We start from the raw sequence: 19,290 nt of genomic DNA, 5'->3' as shown, positions 1-19,290 counted from the left end.
ATGGGACTAAAAGGTCCGAAATATAACAAGGCGAGAGGCCATGAAGAGCTTTAAAAGTGATCAATAGAATTTTAAAGTCAATTCTAAAACATACTGGGAGCCAGTGTAATGAAGCTAAAATAGGAGTAATGTGGTCATATTTCTTTGTTCTGGTTAAAAGCCTGGCAGCTGAGTTCTGGACAGTCTGGAGTCGATCAATAGATTTTTGGGTTAAACAGGTGAAAAGGCTGTTGCAGTAATCCAGGCGTGATGAGATGAAGGCGTGTAAAATGGTCTCGGTGTCCTTAAAAGTTAACATAGATCGAATTTTTGCTATATTTCTAAGTTGATAAAAACATGATTGAACAAGCTTTGTGGTGTGCTGCTCGAAATTTAAATTACTATCAAACCAAACACCAAGGTTCTTTGCCACAGGCTTAATGTGATTTACTAGGGAACCAGCAGATGGCAGTATTTGATTTGCCATCTGCTGGGACCCGATGACCAGGATTTCTGTTTTGTCTGAGTTCATCGGGCAGGTGAATGATTTCCGCTGTTCCAGCACTTTTGGTCAAAGGAATATTGACTGTTTTTATCAATATTTCAGTGGAAGCTTTATGTTATTTGGAACGTAGTTGTATGGAGAGAAATAATGTTTTGAAGATAACTCCCAATAAAAGTGAATATATAAAACAGTAAATATAGCCAAAACATGGACATTTGCCTGTTATATTTTTGAAAGATTGTGTAATAACTGTTGAATATCAGTTTCTTTTCAACAAATTTACAGTTACAGTTTTATTCCAGGTGTTTTAGAAGATTTTGGTCTTTCTGTCAGTAATTTGGGCCATCCACCACTTTGGTCCAAACTGAAATTCAGATAGATTACTTAAAAAATTTGTATAGATATTTCATGGTTCAGGATCATATGCAATAACATTGCTGATCATCTGACTTTTCGCCTCTATCGGGTCAGAGTCTTAATTTGTCCAATACTTTGGTTTATGACCAAATACCTGTAAAATGAATGACAATCCCCCAGCCTCAGCCGTGTGTGTTTGGTGCTAATGACTCAATATATAGCATGGTAAAACTAACATGGTGACCATGTTAAACATAGCATTGTGAATGTGTGGAGCATGCCAACATTAGCATTTAGCTTAAAGGAGTCTGACAGAGGCTTTGGACAATTGGAGTATTGCTATTAATACAAAATGCATTTTGTGATGGTATCAGAATCCCTAAAACAGAATTTCTTATAGAGAATAGGTGACAGAAACAGTAAAAGTATTCTCAAAATTGTATTGTGTTTTCAAAACTCCTTAAACCGTCAACAAAATCAGTATTTGAAAAGTGTAAGCTATATGTTGTGACACAAAACACTCACACCTACAGTAATACTGAAAATAACAAAATAGGTTTGTTTACTACACCATACACATGAACAAGGCCACGTATTTTCATCTATATCACAATTACTGATCAAAATATCTTTATGTGACAAATCCAACATTGTCATACTGTAGAACCCTGAGATTTGTGTTTGTAAACTTTTCATTGCTACACAACATAAAAATCCTTACTTTCATGAGGGAGTAGTGAGCGTGGTTTAAAATAAAACATTGATATTCTTGAATGATACCAAAAACCTCTACATCATATTTCCACTTTCAGACATCCCTGCAGCTGCATTTCCTGCTCTGCTGTTTTCAGAGGGAGAGAGAATATTGGACTTGTAGCCTAAATCTGTACTCTACTCCAACTAATGCTGCTCTGTGCTGCCATCTACATGTTGGTGAAATATAGTGGAATGCTAAGTAACAGCTTGGTATTTAAGTTTCGGGTTCTGGTTTTGTCGCTCTATCTCACCTTCTCTCTCTCTCGTCTCCACCTTGTCTCTCTTATTCTGCTGTTGTCCCTTTAGGTTAAACATTAACCAAAGGTGCTTTATATGTGTGGTTTGTGATGGAACAAATAGGCAGAGAGGTCATGCTTGAACTAAATGATGTGTCTGTGTGATGAGCTCATTTACTCATCAGGGGCAGTGTGCATTAGTCAAAAATAATATAAATTTTGCCTAAATGTGTCAGACATAGCCCCGATTTGAATACATTTTATATAACAGAATGCTAAAATGGCTCTATCCTCAAAGATTAACACTCAGGCCAACACACGTGCCCATTTGTCAACTAAAGTTGTTGAAAGTAGGGATGACACGTTAAAAAATAGAAAGGGAATGGGTGCAGGGTAAAAGAAAGATAAAACAAAAAGTGAACCATTACATCATTTTATTACTTGACAAATATTTTAATGCAGCTGACAAAACTCTCAGCAACTGTCTTCTCAGATACCTACGTGGGCCTCTGCTGAAATGTTACTGGCCAGGTGATTAACTCAATGGTTGATGTTGATGAAGAAATATGAGTCTTTCATTCACACAGGAGGCTGCATACTTGGCTGCTACATTTTCATTAGCTAGTACTGACTGTTGATCAAGCCAAAAACAAAATATACTTCATATTCAGGTTAGATTAAAGAAAGTAACCTTAACTTACCGTCTATGTTGTTAAAAGAGAGATCAGTGAAGAGCAAAACACCGTTTAGATTTATCGTCCTGTGAGTCTTTTCTCCTGTGCTTTGACGCAGGTTATATTCTAGGCTACTTTTACTTGCTGTTTAAATTATCGGGGCAGGTGTGACAGTTTAAGTAGTGGCTGAATGAACAGGTGATTGGGCCAGGTGGGTTGCAGGTGTGGCTTGCGGATCCCTTGACTGCCTACCAGGAAGTAGCCCACGTTCCGATAAACTGGTTTATCCACGTAATGTAGAAAAATCCTCTGAATGCAGTTTGTACATCGTTATCCTGCACAATGATTGACAGGGGAATCTTAACCATGCAAATTAGTTCAAAAGAAGACAATGCTGACTGATCATGTATGTGATTGTGTCAATGCTTGTTCAAAACACTGCAAATTGTCCAAATATCTATGTTGTCCGTCTTATTGGTGTCATGATCATTTTTATGTGTCTGTATTTACAGCCTAAACGGGACACAGTCTAAGGCTCAGCTCGCAGAGTGGAGACAACAGTCAGCTAGCCAGATTAACCTGTGATACAGCATTCACCATCGATCACGTTAAATTTCCACTCTCTCTGCAATCGGCAAAAACAGTGTCTTGTCAATTTTATATTTGTATCTTTTATTGTCATTAATCTGACTTTGAGTTGATCTGAGAACAGTTAACTCACAGTCCACAATGGCAGTATAGATAAAAGTGCAACAGAGGCATGTTGCAGTTGTCTTTTAAACTGTATTATGAAAGCCAAAAGAGAATGGGGAGACAGCCAGTGCCCTCGCCTGCACACAGCACCACCACAACCATGGATGAAGCAGATGCAGTAGATGGCCAATCACCACTTAAGCGATACAGAATTGCTGACCAGGATGCAGATAATCAACAAGCATGTTTGTCTCTAGGATAATTAAAGCCTAATGTTTTGGTTAAATAACAAACAAAACTAATAGCTGGATGGGAAATGGCAACATCAAAGCTGCTAATTTGATTCATTTCTTCACCCCTGACTTACATGTCTAGGCTCAAACTAAAGTTGTGTAAAGACGAAGAATGTTTACAGGAAGAGGAAGTTTTCAGCTTGAAGGAGTTGGAAAGTCCCTCAGTCTAAAACAGAAATACTTTCTACAACTCCAGGCTGTAACAGTTTGATGTTGTTCCTCCCAAGTGTCCAAACTGTGATGTTTTTTAGTTCAAGTGAAGTAAATGTTATTTATAAATCTCATAATAACATGTCACAGATTGCAGAGCTTCATAGTCTGTACAATATATGAAACAGATGTGTACTATATAACCTTTATTAATCAAGGTAATCTCATAGAGATCAGGATCTTAACATGGCCATACATACAAGACCACATGCAGCATCCCAGACACCATTTATTAGATTCGAAGTTAAAAGTTTAAAATCAACATACACGACAATGAAGTTTTAAAATCCTCTGTAATTTATTCTATTTATAAGGCCCTGGAGACCTTTATAAATAAAAATAACAAAATGAAATTCTAGTCACTTGCTGCTACCAGCCTGCTGTTTCAGCGATGAGTGTGATATTAATCTCCTGTGATGAAATGCAAAGCACAATGATGAACTGTATCAGGTTATTTTAAGGTAGAGCGAGCAGCATGAGAGGAAAGGATAGGAGAGTCAAGCACAGACACGACGATCATTTTAATGTCGTCAATACCTCCCAAAGAGCAACAGGTGAAGGATCCATCTTTCAGTTTAATGCACTTTTGGAAGAGGAGGTGGATTTTTTCCCACACACGATACCGATTGTGTTTGCTTGCAAACATAATTTGCTTTTCAGATTCTATGATTACAGGTCAGAATATCAGACTTTCTGTTTAGTTTTAAGATTAAAAATATCACTATTCATTAAAACTACAACTCTCTAATCTGCATATATGCTGTAGTGATTCTTGGTTATCAAAATAAAAGAACAGCTAAAGCATTTTCCTCCAAACCCTTATTAACAAATTAAAACAAAAAGGAAACTGAACAAATCTGTCAGGTTGTGATGAGAGTGCCCATGTATTACACAAAATGCTTCCTCATCAGCAGCCAGAGTGCCTGTGTGTCTCAGACACAGTTAATGCATTTCTTCCCACGCCTCTGTTCATCTGCATTCTAGTTGTTGACTTTAGTGGGATTTTACAGCATTACAAGCTGACTTTGTTTTTTCCACCCTTAGATCGTTCACTTTCTATGTTTGGTGCACATTAAGCACAGGTCAATTCACACACTTTCTTGCTGACCTCTGTAATGTTTCTCTGTAATGATTTACAAGCTTCAATGAAACATTTGAATGTCTTTATGCATGTGTTTTTGTGTATATGTGTGTGTTTGTGTGTACTATGTACCTGTGCATGTATTTCAGTACCTAGGTCTTGTGATTTTGCTTAATGATGTGGGTGTAAAAGCACTTTGGCACAATCCTGGTTTGTTTCAAAGCGCCCTGTAAATAAATCTGATCTTGACCTTGACATTAGAGGTGAAATACTGTCATTGCAGACATTTTGGAATATTTAAACGTACATACATATGTACAAGTATGTTTTTTGTTCTTTTCTTGTATAAACAGGACATCATATTTCAACATTTTACAATTAGACACCAAAAGTGAAGAGTCAGTATTTTTTTGTCAAAAATTCAACATTTTACTGAAAAGCCACTGAAGCTCTTTATTATCTATTCTTCATCACTCAATTTTTCTCCGTCCTTCATCTCTTGTCTTCTCATGTAGTGACAAACATTACTAGGCCATGTCAGCGAGGTAAAAGCAGGAAGGTTGGAACACTGAAAACCGTCCGGTAATAAGTGATAGATACTTCACTGTCATTTCCTGTAATGATGAAGGAATGCTGTTTAGCAGAGGTAGAGGAAATAGTCAGAACTTGTACTTAAAAATGTAGCAATACCACAGTGTGGAAAAACTGTTCGTGCACACGCTTATGAACGAATGTTCACTAACAACTTGGTTCTTTTTTTTGAGCTGCAGTTTATAAACACTGTTGCCCATCTGTGTTTATCAGCTGTAAACTGCTTTATCACACAGCATCTGTGGAAGGGAAAAGGAAATAATTTGTCTATATTAAAGCAATATTACCTCTAATTAACAGTCCATTGTCTGATTTTTTATTTTGTTTAAAGTTGCTGAAACACAATATGACATCATGTCTGTTCTGATAATGCAAACCGTTTAGGTTCAGGTGAAATGGTTTTCCACAAGGGATAAAATGTTATTAAACAGGTACAACAAATATCACAAACATTCAGATTTGCTTAACAACTGTTCTGTCTACATGTCATTTCACATTAACACAGCAGTCAATTTGTGAAGTACAAAAGTAGCAAATTACTTATATAACAATATTTTAAATAAAATTATTTTTTCACAAGAATATTTGTTTATTTAGTCTGATCCTGTTGACATGTAGTGAGAGCAGTGATCGTGTGCAGGAGCCAGACATACCTATGAGCACATTGACCTTTAGGGTCCAGCTGGTCCTTTGAGGTTTTCATGGCCTCTGAGCCATCTGAGTGAAGCAACGATCCCGGGAACCCTAAAAGAAAAGAAATGCAGTTGCAAATTAGTTTAAATCTTCAGTTAGGCCAGTACTTCCACCTACTTTAGTTCTTCATTTGCGTATCATTATAAAAACTGTAACTCTATTCTTATAGCAAATCTATCCATCCATCGCCAACCGCTTATCCTGTGTACAGGGTCGTGGGGGGACTGGAGCCAATCCCAGCTTACATTGGGCGAAAGGCAGGGTACACCCTGGACAGGTCACCAGTTCATCGCAGGACCACACATAGACAGACAACCACTCACACTCACATTCACACCTAAGGACAATTTTAGAGACACCAATTAACCTAGCCTGCATGTCTTTGGATGGTAGGAGCAATCTTATAGCAAATCTTTATTATTATTCTTTATTTAATTTTCTTGAGCTAAGGCAGGTAATTCCAACTCTGGGTTTAGCGTTAAGCTGATTAAAGTTGGCAAAGGGTAGGTTCAACTTTTAAAAGTTGAATACAGGATCTATGACCATTCAAAGAGCAGTGTTGAGCAGTATTTTACATAACATCACATGCTATTTTATCATGTGGTCAGGCATTGCAGTACATAAAAACATTATTTCAAAAAATTCTCACATACCCGTGTACACTTTAACATTGCTGTTATAACTGAGGGATTATGATAGCAAGATTTTTGTATTACTCAGGGTAACCAAAATTATTGTGTTTTCTTATATTGATCTCTGATGTATTATATAGATAGAAGTTTATATGTTGGTTTATCATTTATTAAATTAGACCTGATGTGTGTGTTTTTTGGAGAGGTGCAGAAACAGGTGGTCACTGCATGATCAGATAAGGACACCCCTCACAATGGGTGAGGGTAGTTTGGAATGTGGTACAAAACATCTCTTCTCCAAGATATCTCATTTCAGGATCTACGCTCGTAATCTGCCCAGCAACAGCATGGTGATTCGTGGAGTCAGAGGACAAACATTGGGGTCAGAGGACTTGGGCCAATCATGGACTGACCTACACTTTTGTTTTATTGTTTTATGACATGACGATGTATACTAAAACACTGGGTCAGGGAGAGATAGCCAGTCAGACTTCATGAACTGATACAGCTTGTTGTTTGTCAGGAAGATCAACATAGAGCTCTGTAAGCTTTATTCATTTACTTGTAATAAAACTGATTAACTTGGACCAAAAACATCTTCTCCTATTGCTTCATGAAAGAACGCACAGGACCAAGGACTACACATAGTTTAAAAAGGGTAATTTAAAGTCACGGTCAAACATAACTGGGTTATTGGTCACTGTAATAATTCCCCCTCCATGGTTGCAGTGAAGAGAAATCTCTAAAAAACAGTGCACCTTTAGAAGATATCCACTTTTGAATAGTCTAGCACAGATGCTTAGCTGATGATTCATAGTAGCTTCAGCTAAACTTTAGAATGAATTTATACAAAATGACTGTGGTGATGTCTTTACAGACTATATGGGCAGGAATAATGATTACAGTGACTAATAACTTACTGTAAACATGGACCTCACTGGCTCATACACACACATGCACAGGCCTGCCTTGTTAAAATCTCATGCATCAAATTCCAGCAACAGGTTACTGAGATAGTTGATTACCGAAATTTTAGTAACATTAAAAACTGCCTTACAGAAAAAAGCAATACATTAAGCAACGTTAATTGCTTTATTTTTACTCCCAACACTGTTTATAATGCAGACGAAATCCGATGTCTCGATTATGAAGCTATTAAAATGCTAACTAACGTTAGCTAATAAATATATTAATCCACGTGCTAGCATTAGCTAATGCACACCAGAGTTATCCACCAAGGAAAATATTTCCAAACCCAGAGTGAGCTCAACTTTAGTTAACTTACACAACTGTGTTGTCTTGCTAACAATAATAAACTTAACTTATCAAGAAAGACAATTTTTGCTGGCAGTCTCTGCGTCTGTCCTGTCTTGCTTGTAACTTGCCAGTCACGCCGCTTTAGCTCTTTTCACATTTAACGTCTGCAGGGATCTGACCGGATATTCTTCTCTTCTGAGTTCTTTTCTTATTATGTCTGAGGTGTCCACCTTCCAAGTCCGAGTCGGTAAAGTAAAACAAAGGAAACCTGAGAAACAAAATGATTTCTGGGCAAAAATAGCTGCCCTCTCTCAACGACAGTAAACACGCCCTGAACTTTCGTGAAGCGGATTTCACGCTGTGTGATTGGGTCATCAATTTGAAAACCTTGATTCTGATTGGTCCAACTGAATGCACTGTGCTAGTGGGCGGGAGGGCCCACTTTGTCCCCCTGTACACATGTGTTTACTGTTTACAAACAGAAACAAGTATAAATACATTGTGATTTGAAGTATGTTGTATTTGTATTTGTTATGTAGTATTTACTTTTGAGAAGTATGTTAAAGCTCAGGAGACTAAATCTTTAACATACTTGTAGTAAGCATGTTAGGAGTATGAATGCACTTTAAGCATACATTTTCAGTGCCTTTAAGAGCACTTCTTCTTGACCTGGGTATGCCCTGGGGATCACAGCCTGCTTGTCGAACTGTGCAGGCATGGTACCGTGATAGATTGCCTCCTGTGCAATAAGTCGACTTGTGAAATTTCCTCAGTACTAAATATTCCACAGTCAACTGTCAGTGTTATTATAACAAAGTGGAAGCGATTGGGAACAACATAAACTCAGCCATGAAGCGCACAAGGTGCACAGTGCGCAGAAGTCCATAGTCAATAGCTACAGACCTCCAAACATCGCGTGGACTTTGGATTAGTTCAAGAACAGTGCCTAGAGAGCTTCATGGAAAGGGTTTCCATGTTTTGAGCATCTGCATCCAAGCCTTACATCACAAAGTGCAGTGCAAAGCGTCGGATGCAGTGGTGTAAAGTACGCCGCCACTGGACACTAGAGCAGTGGAGACGTGTTCTCTGTGATGCATCATGCTTCTCTGTCGGCCAATCCAATGGACGAATCTGGGTTTAGCGGTTGCCAGGAGAATGGTACTTGCCTGACTGCATTGGGCCAAGTGTAAAGTTTGGTGGAGGGGGGGTCATAGTGTGGGGCTGTTAATGCTTCAGCATACCAAGACATTTTGAACAATTTCATGCTCCCAACTTTGTGAAAACAGTTTGGGGATGGCCCTTTCCTGTTCCAACATGACTGCGCACCAGTGCAAATAGCAAGGTCCATATGAGTGAGTTTGGTATGGAGAACCTGACTGGCCTTCTTACAGTCCTGACCCCAACCCAATAGAATACTTTTGGGATGAATTAGAGTGGAGACTGCGAGCCTGGACTTCTCGTCTAACATCTGTGCCTGACCTTACAAATGTGCTTCCAGAAGAATGGTCAAATCCCATGAACACACTCCTAAACCTTGTGGACAGCCATCCCAGAAGAGTTGAAGCTGTTGTAGCTGCAAAGGGTGGGCCAACTCCATATTAAACCCTACAGATTAAGAATGGGACGTCATTCACCTTCATGTGCATGTAAAGGAAGGCAACTCAAAAATTTTGTCAATATAGTGTAGTTTTATCTTAATCTATAAAATTGCATCATGCTTTTAAATCACATTATGTGTTGTATTAATTTAGTTTATTAAAACACAATATTTGCCTCTGAACTGTAGTGGAGTAGAAGTATAAAGCTGCAGTAAACAGAAATACAATAAAGTACACATACCTTAATATTCTACTTAAGTCTATCTCTTGAGTAAATGTACTTACTTTCCACCGCTGACTCAAAGGATGGCTATGTTGGTCTGTCAGACTGAAATATGTCAACAACTATCAGATGGATTTCCATGACAGACAGAGCATAAATGCTAAAGACTTGGTGATCCCCTGATGTTTCATCTACCGCCACCAGCAGATCAAAGTTTTCACTTATTCTGTTAAATATCTGTTCAATGATTTGGCACAAAATCTATCCAGACTGAAATATTCCAATAAATGTTACATGGATTTCCATTATGATACAAACACTCATGGGCTGTTTCTCAATTCCGAGTTCGCCAAGTTCGGACTTCTGTACTTTAAAGCTTGGACTTGGCAAGTTCGGCTCGGGAGTACAAACTTCCAGGAACGGGAGCACGCAGTCAGTCATTCAGCAATTGGAACAGCAGCGGACTTGATGATGTCCGGACCCGTTAGTGGGCAGGACTTCACATCTCCGAAAACGTCGTAGCAATTTTTGAAAACAGCTCGGTCTTGAGAAATCAACCACATATTTGTAGTTTAAACAACTATATTCCCGCATAAAAAACTCTTAAAACTACAAAGTGACACAAGAACAGCAGTATTATAAGTTGCAGTTCTGAGTTTTCTCGTCCGACATGTCCGCTTTTTGGCGGCGAAATGCATTCTGGGAAGTCCACACAAGTCACCACCGATGCAGGCTCGGTAAAACATTCATTATATCCATTTTCCACGGTCATGTACCCGTTGCTGCATTTAAAGTTGTTTAATTTATTAACTTATGTCTATAAATAATTTAAAGATGATGTGGCTGAACAGGTCAAAGGGCCGTCCGTGTTGTGGTAACGTTATTTAAATCTACAAACATAAATGTAAAACTGGTGTAAGCAGTTTCTAAATTGTAAAACTTAGCAAGTTACTTATTACTTACTGTATTAATATATAGGCTCTATATTACTTCTCCCTAATAGATTGTTTTAGTTTTTTGCATTTTTATTTATTTATTTTTTAGTCGCATTTTTGTTGTCTGTTTTACTATTTTGTACTTGTATTTTATTTGTCCCGGTTTGCTTAGTCTTCTCATTTTATGTAATGCTTTGTCTGTTAGTACATATAATTTTATTGTGATGTTTATATTCACTGTTTGTTCATCTGATTGTGGTTTATAAACAACAAAAAAAACAGTACTTTGGCTGCGACTTGTGATGTTTCACAAGTCCACAAGAACACAAGTGCAGACAAGAACGCAGATTGAGAAACAGCCCTGGTTCCCAAACGATGAATGTGACTGTCTTTGATCACCTTACTCTGATCACCATCTAACGCCGTCATCAGGTCAAATTTTTTATTTGTCCCATACTTTGATTTATGACCAATTACCGTCAGATAGAAAGTAATACTTGTCTCTCATTTCCTGTAGTGAAGAAGTAATTATATTTAGCCATGCTAGCAGAGGTGGCGGAAGTACTCAGATCTTGTACTTTAAATGTAGCAATACCACAGTGTAGAAATACCCTGTTACAAGTAAAAACCTGCATTAAAATGTTTACCCGAGCAGAAATTTAAGTGTATTGGCATTAAAATATACTTTAAGTACCAAAAGTAAAAGTACTCATTATGACCAATTTCAGAATTATGTATATAACTGGATTATAAACATTGATGCGTTAATATGTAATCATCACTTTAATGCTGAAGCTGCTAAAGGTGAAGCACATTTTAGCCACATTATAGCTTGTGAGTGTGCCCATGGTGATCAATATAGTTTTATATTCCATCATACTTTATTTATTTATTTAAACACTGACTAATGTTTTCTTAGTATAAAACAATGTTTTAGTGCAATAGGACATGGTACCAGACAAATGTGGAATGGGATACAGATGCATTCACTGGTTTTACTAAAGCAATCAGAGGTTGGGCCCTAATATGAACACATTTTGATATTCAGTCTGAAAGGGACATCTTAGGAGTATATATACCAGGTAAGCAAAAGCCCCTTTTCCATTACCAGTACCAGCTCAACTCGCCTCGACTGGCCTAGACTCGGTTTGGCCGTGCTCCATTTTCCATTGCAGATAGTACCCAGAGATAGTACCCTTCAATGTAGCTGGTCGTCATAGCAACGCCACACAGAATAATTATCTATGCGACAAAAGCACACAATTTTTATTCCGCCATCACTTTTCGCAAAACTGTCAATATTCTAATTCTACACAGTTGATTTTTCTGTCACTGGCCTCTGTCTGGCGTGCGCAATGATGACACAGTGAATAGTGACGACTCTCTCAAAACAAAAATGTTGGCAGAGCACAACCTCTTTCTTTGAACTTTAAATTCAAACGTTGGGTCAAAAGTTGGGTCGAGTCGAGTTGAGTCGAGCTGGTACTGGAAAAGGGGCTTTACTCAGCTAGCAAATTATTTTGATGACCACTTTATCTTCTACTAGAGTACTTGTTTTTGCAAAGTAACTACTTTTACTTGACCACAGCTTTTGGCTACTCTACCCACTTCTGCAGAATAGGTAGGCCTACATTTGCAGCAAAAACCAGAGGACCCTTACTAAAGGTTTGTCCTAATCAGGATTTTACCCTCAATCTGGTGTAGGAAGGACATTGACACCTTCAATATGATCATTATAATATAAGACACCGCTTTTTATGCTGATGTCTTTGGTGACACTGAGCGGCGTAAAAAGAGGCATCTGACGTTTATTGGCACTAATGGCTTGCCATTTAAAACTTTAAAACCAGTCCAGACAAAATACAGATGTTCCATTTCACGCATGTATTAACGCATATTCACGAGCAACGTGGTTATATTTTTTGAGCTACAATTTATAAACACTGTTGCCCATCTGTGTTTATCAAACGTAATAAATAATTGTATTTCACTCTAACATTGTTCAGGCAACACAAACAGACGAAGATGTGCTGCTCAGCTGGGTTGGAAGGACAGACAGAGAGAGAGATTCACCGCAGCTGTACATTAACCTAACCTGTTATCTGCTGACATCAGACTTTGAGAGGAGAGAATACAAGTTTACCTGACTGCTGTTACCAAAAGTCACTCTCATCTCGAGTTTTTTCCTCTTCTTGTGCTGTGAAAGGAAAAACCCTCAGAGCGGGCCAGAGGCCTAACGGACCCTCACTCTCACACTTTATTATCCTGGATCTTAGACTTAACTGTTGCCATTTCAATATAAATGGTATTCTTTTCAATGAGACACAGATTCCAGTAAAGTTCAAATTATCTCAAGTTTAGTAATACTTTCAAGCAAATTAACAAATACATACATACCGAGCTGGGGAGCAGACTCCTAAATCTCTGTATTACATTGACTGATATATCCTGTCTTGTTCCTCCTCTTGTTGGTCTTATGGTCAGACTCACCTCCACTTCCATCTCCACACGTATTCAATATTTAAACAGTAGTTTAAACCCTAAAACACTTAAATAAGAACACCTCTAAAGAAATGAGACTGAAATGTGACATCAGAAATAAGACATCATCTTGATATTAGAAAAAACATATATGCATGAAACAATCACACAGGTTTGTGTGACCTTCAGAGCTGCAGTCCTCTCGCAAGGGCCCCTTTATATTCATAAATCTAGTCTTCCACACTTTTCTGGCCCTCCTTATCCAGCGTTCTGTGTTTACAAATCTTAGTTTACTCTTATCGAGCCTGGACCTAGGTGCTATCTACATTATGTGAGAAAACAGGGCCTCAATTTCTCTCATTTGAATGTCTAATAAATTTTGAATCATGGTCGTCATCCTAACTTCCCCCTGTGTCTTTGCACAATGCGAGGAGTGTGTGTTCTCCACAAGTCTATGTCTTCCTACAAAAATGTGAAGGCCGCAGCCTGAGAGCAACAGGCTGAGTGAGAAAACTGCACCTCAAAGTTCAGTGTATCTTTCAATAAACACCTCAAACATTATATTAATAAACATGTTAAACATTTTCCTAATCAATCTTGGCATTGCCCCTTTGGCCGATTAGCAGCACTGTTTGACAGGCGGTGCTCCTCTGAAAGGATAAGAGCAGTGGTTTAGTCCAGTTTTTTGTAGTGACTATACTGTGATTTTTCCCTCCCAGCCTCATACTCACTCCCCCCGAGAGACGAGTCCCAGAGCAATGTCCCATAAGCGCCACTACACTCACTAATACATACAGTATTCATGAACATGTAATTGAGAACATTCTGAAAGACTGCTTATGTGTTATCAACACTGCAAAGTCTTTAACTGAAAAAGACAATTACAGGTGGGGAGAACAGACGACTATTTAGTGCTAATCACCATCTAAGCCATTTAAGAGCTAAATTTAGCCTTGTTGTTATACGAATGTGGTCCCTGGAGCACAGGTTTTATCAGCCAACAATTCAATGCACATTTAAGAGTGCAAGTTGCAACTATTATTAAACATAATGGAAAGCTGAGGGTTATCAGTAGCAGTCATAACAATGACCATTTGTGCAGTTCTATCACCCACACTCATTCATTACAGAATATTATAAACTAAAAAACGAAGACACTGAAGCACTCAGATCTTTATATGCTGCAGCTCCTACTTCTGCACCTTCTGCTCCAAATGCTTTTGCAGCAGTTGCTACTGCTTTGGTCGTAGCTTGAATTTGTGGTTTATTCTTAAAAACTATGAGTACTACAGCCATCGCTCCTACACCAAATAAAGCTCCTAACAAAATCTGAACGAAGGCTGAGCTGATACTCTGACCATAGCCAGATCTCTGATCTCTTTCTCAGACTTTCCTAAAGAAAGTCTAATCTGCTTCTCCTCTTGCTGTAGTTTTGCCTCCACTGCTTGTAGCATCTCATTGGTGTAGCAGCTCCCATTGTTTTTCATCACCATCTTGTCTATTGACTTAAGTAGCTCCTCTACTTGGAACTTGTTGCTCCTGTATTCATCCTTTGGGTTTCCGTTCCAATATCTATTGTCAACGATGTGGCACGATGTGGATGTGTAAGTAAAGAGAACTGTTGCATATTTGAAAGCTTCTTCAGAAAAGTATTGGTTTATTTTGTTGATCACAGCTGTTCCTGCTCTGTGACTTTCTCCACTTTTAGCAAAATGATAAAAGCATGAGGACCAGTAGAGTAGACCACTTTGCTAGAGATTAATCTTGGTCTCGTCAGTCCATAAGATTGTGTTGCAGAACTTTTGCGGCTCGTCTCTGTACTTCTTTGCAAATTTCCATCTGGCCTTCTGATTCTTCCTGCTGATGAGTGGTTTGCATCTTGTGGTGTGGCCTCTATATTTCTGCTCTCTGAGTCTTCTTCCAACAGTAGATTGTGATACCTTCACCCCTGCACTGTGGAAGTCGTTGGTGATGTCACTTACTGATGTTTTGGGGGGTTTCTTCATAGCTCTCACGATATTTCTGTCATCAACTACTGTTTTCCTTGGCCGACCAGTTTGATGTCTGTTGCTCAGTACACCAGTAGTTTCTTTCTTTTTCAGGACGTTCCAAATTGTTGTGCTTGCTATGGCCAATGTTTGTCCACTGGCTCTGGTCGATTTTCCTTCTTTTCTCAGCATCTGTCAGTCACATGTTCCAATAGTTTTGCTCACTTGAAAAATGGGTGGGTTCAAACAAAGGGTGGTATGTCCTGAGTTGTTTAACGCTTCTAGATGTGAATACCACGAAATGAGAGCTGAAATTCTGAACTCTTGTCTCATGAACTCATCTTTTGATCTTAAACCCACATTTCTTCAGTGAACAACAAAAACAAAGGAATTTGCCTTACTGTTCAAATACTTTTGGAGGAGACTGTAAATCCACATATCTCTGTCAAACTAAGTAAAGCTCCCACTTCCTGGCAACATCCATATATTGTTAATATATGTTAATTAATATGTTAATAATAATATATTGTTTTATTCTTACTTGAAAGGAACATGTTCTCTATAATTTCGATATTGAGTCCAAAAATATTTCACTACTCACTAAAACATGACATTCAGAATGTCTACTCTCTAATCTGCATGGTGCTCCTTTTAAAGAGGTAACATTATGATATATTATAATATTATAGGAACGGAATTATGAAAGCCACAACACAATCACATACCACAGTCCACCTTGTGTGCCTCATATAATACATTAACCTAAATAAATGCAGGGGTGATTTCAGACCATTTTTTGGGGTGCTGAAGCACATTTTGAAATGGCTGATTTCTGTCCACATAACTTTTTGAGAGCATTTGTTTAAAACGTTCCTAAAAACAGCTTGCACAAAGAAATGTTAACAACAAATGAAAATGCTTTGAGAAGGTTCATTTGCACAATAAGAAAACATGCAATGCAATATAGTTTTCCCTCATATAATAAATACATTTTCACCGTAAATTGGAGCAGAAAATGTCTCCAGAATGCAGGAAAACTTTTAATGCTCTAAATTTTCTATTTAGCTGTTTTTTGCCAAAGGAAACAGAGACCAATGTTTCTTTTTTAATTTGTTTTTAAATATGTTTATTAGTGCAATAAGGCATGGTAATGACACGTATTTCAACAAAAGACAGGAATACAACCAACATTATCCAGTGGGTTTATAAAAAACTGGAGATCTACTCTATGAATGCTGTTAAAACTCTTTTGAAGTACTCTGGCTGATCAGTCAGTCCGAAACATTTTTTGCTTCATCTAAGACAGACTGAGCTTCGTTCTTGTCAGCCATTGCTGCCCCACTTGCTGCTTCCTGTTGTGTGTCTTCTCCTTCAGCTTTAATATATTCTCTAAAACCTTTTATCACCGCTCCAACTAAAGCAAATGCCAGTGCGCTTAATGGCATTGAAGAAATGACCACCCCACTCAATACTACACCAATAAAAGCTCCAAATAATGCACCTTTTGCGGCACCTGCCACTTGGATCAAAAGCCTCTTAAACATGGTGACCTTACCCTGCTCTCTGGTCTCTCTCTTGTTTTTTGATAAGCATCTAATCTGCTCCTCCTCCTCTTGTATTTTTTTCTCCACTGCTTGTAGCATCTCATTGGTGTAGCAGCTTCCGTTGTTTTCCATCACCATCTTGTCTATTGTGTTAAGTAGCTCCTCCACCTGGAACCGGTTGCTCCTGTATTTATCTTTAGGGATTTTATTCCAGTATTTATTGTCAACGATGTGGCAACGGCCTCCGCACTTCTTCACAAGATCATTCATAAACTTATTCTTGCAGACAAAATCCTCAATTTTCCATCCTTCACGGAGCTGGTCACCATGAGTGAAGACGACTGTTGCATATTTGAAAGCTTCTTCTGAGAAGTATTGACTTATTTTGTTGATGACAGCCTGCTCCTGCTCTGTGACTTTCTCCACTTTTAGCACAATGAGAAAAGCATGAGGCCCAGGAGCGCACTTTGTGATACAGCTCACTATCTCAGACTTCAGCTCCTCCTCAGATCTATCAGTGTCAAAGAAACCAGGAGTGTCGATCAAAGTGATGCCTCTTCCACTGACAGATTTGGTCTCTGCTTGACATTTTCTTGTTTCAGAGTTGAGAGATTGGTCGATATCGAACAGTTCCTCTCCAAATATGGTGTTAGCCAGGCTGCTTTTCCCAACTTCAGTTTTTCCCAACAGGACAATTCTTCTGTTTGACCCTGAAAGAAAACAATATCCATCAATAAATATGTACATTTGTCTTTTCATATACAAGAAGATAGACATAAGTTCAATTATCTTATATTATTAAAATCTACAAAGGCCCACATTTACCAGTAGATGAACTGTGTGCTGGCAAGGGGTTTAATGCTTTTTGGTGTCTATATTTTGGCATATTATTAGGCCTACTGTGAGCCACACAGCTAAGCAACTGGGCTTTTCTGCTGTGAAATGGCAAAAGGTTAGGCCTTTTGAGTGATTATTGTGAACGTTTTGAATAATAAATGTAAATAAATAATGATTTGTTTGTGATGACAGTTTTGTTTAGTTTTAAACGGCTAGCACGTATAGGCATTGTCCACTGTGCTCCAGGTAGTGTGGGTTTCTGATAGGAAAGCAGCCTCTCTGTGTTCTGGGACGTCCTGATTTACAGATTAAGCACTATTAGGTTTTGTGAACTTGTCTGCAGTCTTTAATGAGTGTAAATTGAAAATCAGCACTGTTTTAAACTTCCTTATGTGGGTACTGTTAAAGTTAGTTAACCTTACACATCTTTCTCGGTTCTCTGTTTCTGTTCAGTTTAAGACGCAACTATTTGTCGAGGCAGTGAAGTCATATATGACCCAAAAGAAATGCCTGTTTTCCATAGATGAAAATACAAATTTGTTTTGGTTGTGGTGAGAGATGATCAAAATGAGGTTGAGAGGGAGGGGAAGGAGAGAGAGCAGGAGAATCGGCACAAAGAGAGAGAGAAAGAAATAACTAGGTGAGAAAGTTGACAGGAAGTCAAAACCACATAGTTATAATGCCAAATTAGCTACTATTCTGCACATTTACTGCAGAGGACTCCACATTAGCCCACTAGGCGGAGTATTGATATAGCCTACTTTATTTAGGTGATATATACTCTGTTTCTTCATTTATTATCAGATAAGGCTATATATCTTTCTCTAGCTGCATACAATATGTGTGTGATTGTCAGAACAAAGAGGGAGAGGATAGAGAGAAAGAGGACAGAGAGTGAGAACAGGAATCGACCCTGTGATGTAATAAGAATGCCACTGTCAAAAACCTCAACCATCTCATACAAACCCGGGCTTTCAGAGAGAAAGCTCTTGCAGGACAAAACACAACTGCTTCATTAGGCTTGAGAAAGAAGGTTTTAAGTTTGAGAGCACAAAACAACAAGAAGATCTGTGACATCTTAGTCTAGCACCTGTGTACTGTAACAGTAATATTATTTAGCCTAAAACAAAACAGCGCAGGCTAATGAACCGTCCCATTACGCTATTTAAATTTCTTCATCTTGCAACTTAATGTGCAGAGTCCCGTCCAGATAAAAAAAAATAGCTCAACTAAAGAATATTAACTTACCGTCCATGTTGTCAGAAGTAAAGTAGTTAATTGAGGATTAGTCAGTGACAAGACTGAGTGTAGCCTACAGTATGTTAATATCTTCCTGTGTCCTCCCCCGAGTTTTGCCACACTTTCACTTCCTGATTGCACAATCCAGTAGCCTTTTTCCGAAACTACACTCGCCACGTCCGAGACGGAGTAAACTCTGGTCGGAGTCACCCTCACAGCCAAATCCAGCTCCCTAACCCGCTGAGGGTTTAGATACAGCGACAACTTTCAGACGAACTACCGTCTCTCCCCTGTATAAATAGGATCTGACGTTACCGCTGCACTCACTGCTATAATACGTGTATCAAATAAACAACAGTGGCATTAAGATTCAAGACTGATGTTGAGGTAAAAGACCGCGGTGAAGTTAGTTTTAAGTTGGATATTCGACAGACATTCACCCACGATCCAGTGACGGCTTTTTAGTCAGTTCACCCAGTGACGGTTGT

The 19,290-nt window shown here is 38.5% G+C and overlaps 2 protein-coding genes across 4 annotated transcripts in view; both read right to left on the bottom strand.

Moving 5' to 3' along the window:
* The window catches only part of LOC123979798 (GTPase IMAP family member 9-like), a 46,590-nt gene extending 43,945 nt beyond the window's left edge, over nucleotides 1-2,645 (bottom strand). Inside the window, exon 1 of the mRNA XM_046063887.1 lies at nucleotides 2,535-2,645. The gene's annotated coding sequence lies outside the window, so the exon portion shown is untranslated. The remainder of the gene's footprint in view (nucleotides 1-2,534) is intronic.
* Nucleotides 1-19,290, bottom strand: part of LOC123979811 (GTPase IMAP family member 7-like) — a 19,616-nt gene extending 326 nt beyond the window's left edge. The window contains exons 1-2 of one of the 3 annotated variants that reach the window (XM_046063916.1): nucleotides 18,812-19,290; nucleotides 16,579-17,436 (exon numbers count right to left, since the gene is read on the bottom strand). In XM_046063916.1, coding sequence (XP_045919872.1) covers nucleotides 16,579-17,436; nucleotides 18,812-18,818 — 865 coding nt within the window. In that variant the 5' untranslated portion in view covers nucleotides 18,819-19,290. Of the gene's footprint in view, nucleotides 1-16,347; nucleotides 17,437-18,811 lie in introns of those variants that run through there. The other 2 variants (XM_046063915.1, XM_046063914.1) reach the window with 2 other exon arrangements.

This window comes from Micropterus dolomieu, linkage group LG12 (genome assembly GCF_021292245.1).
Source record: "Micropterus dolomieu isolate WLL.071019.BEF.003 ecotype Adirondacks linkage group LG12, ASM2129224v1, whole genome shotgun sequence".
NCBI classification, from domain to species: domain Eukaryota; kingdom Metazoa; phylum Chordata; class Actinopteri; order Centrarchiformes; family Centrarchidae; genus Micropterus; species Micropterus dolomieu.
The sequence above is the reverse complement of the archived record's forward strand: the minus strand, read 5'-3'. Positions and strand labels throughout refer to the sequence as shown.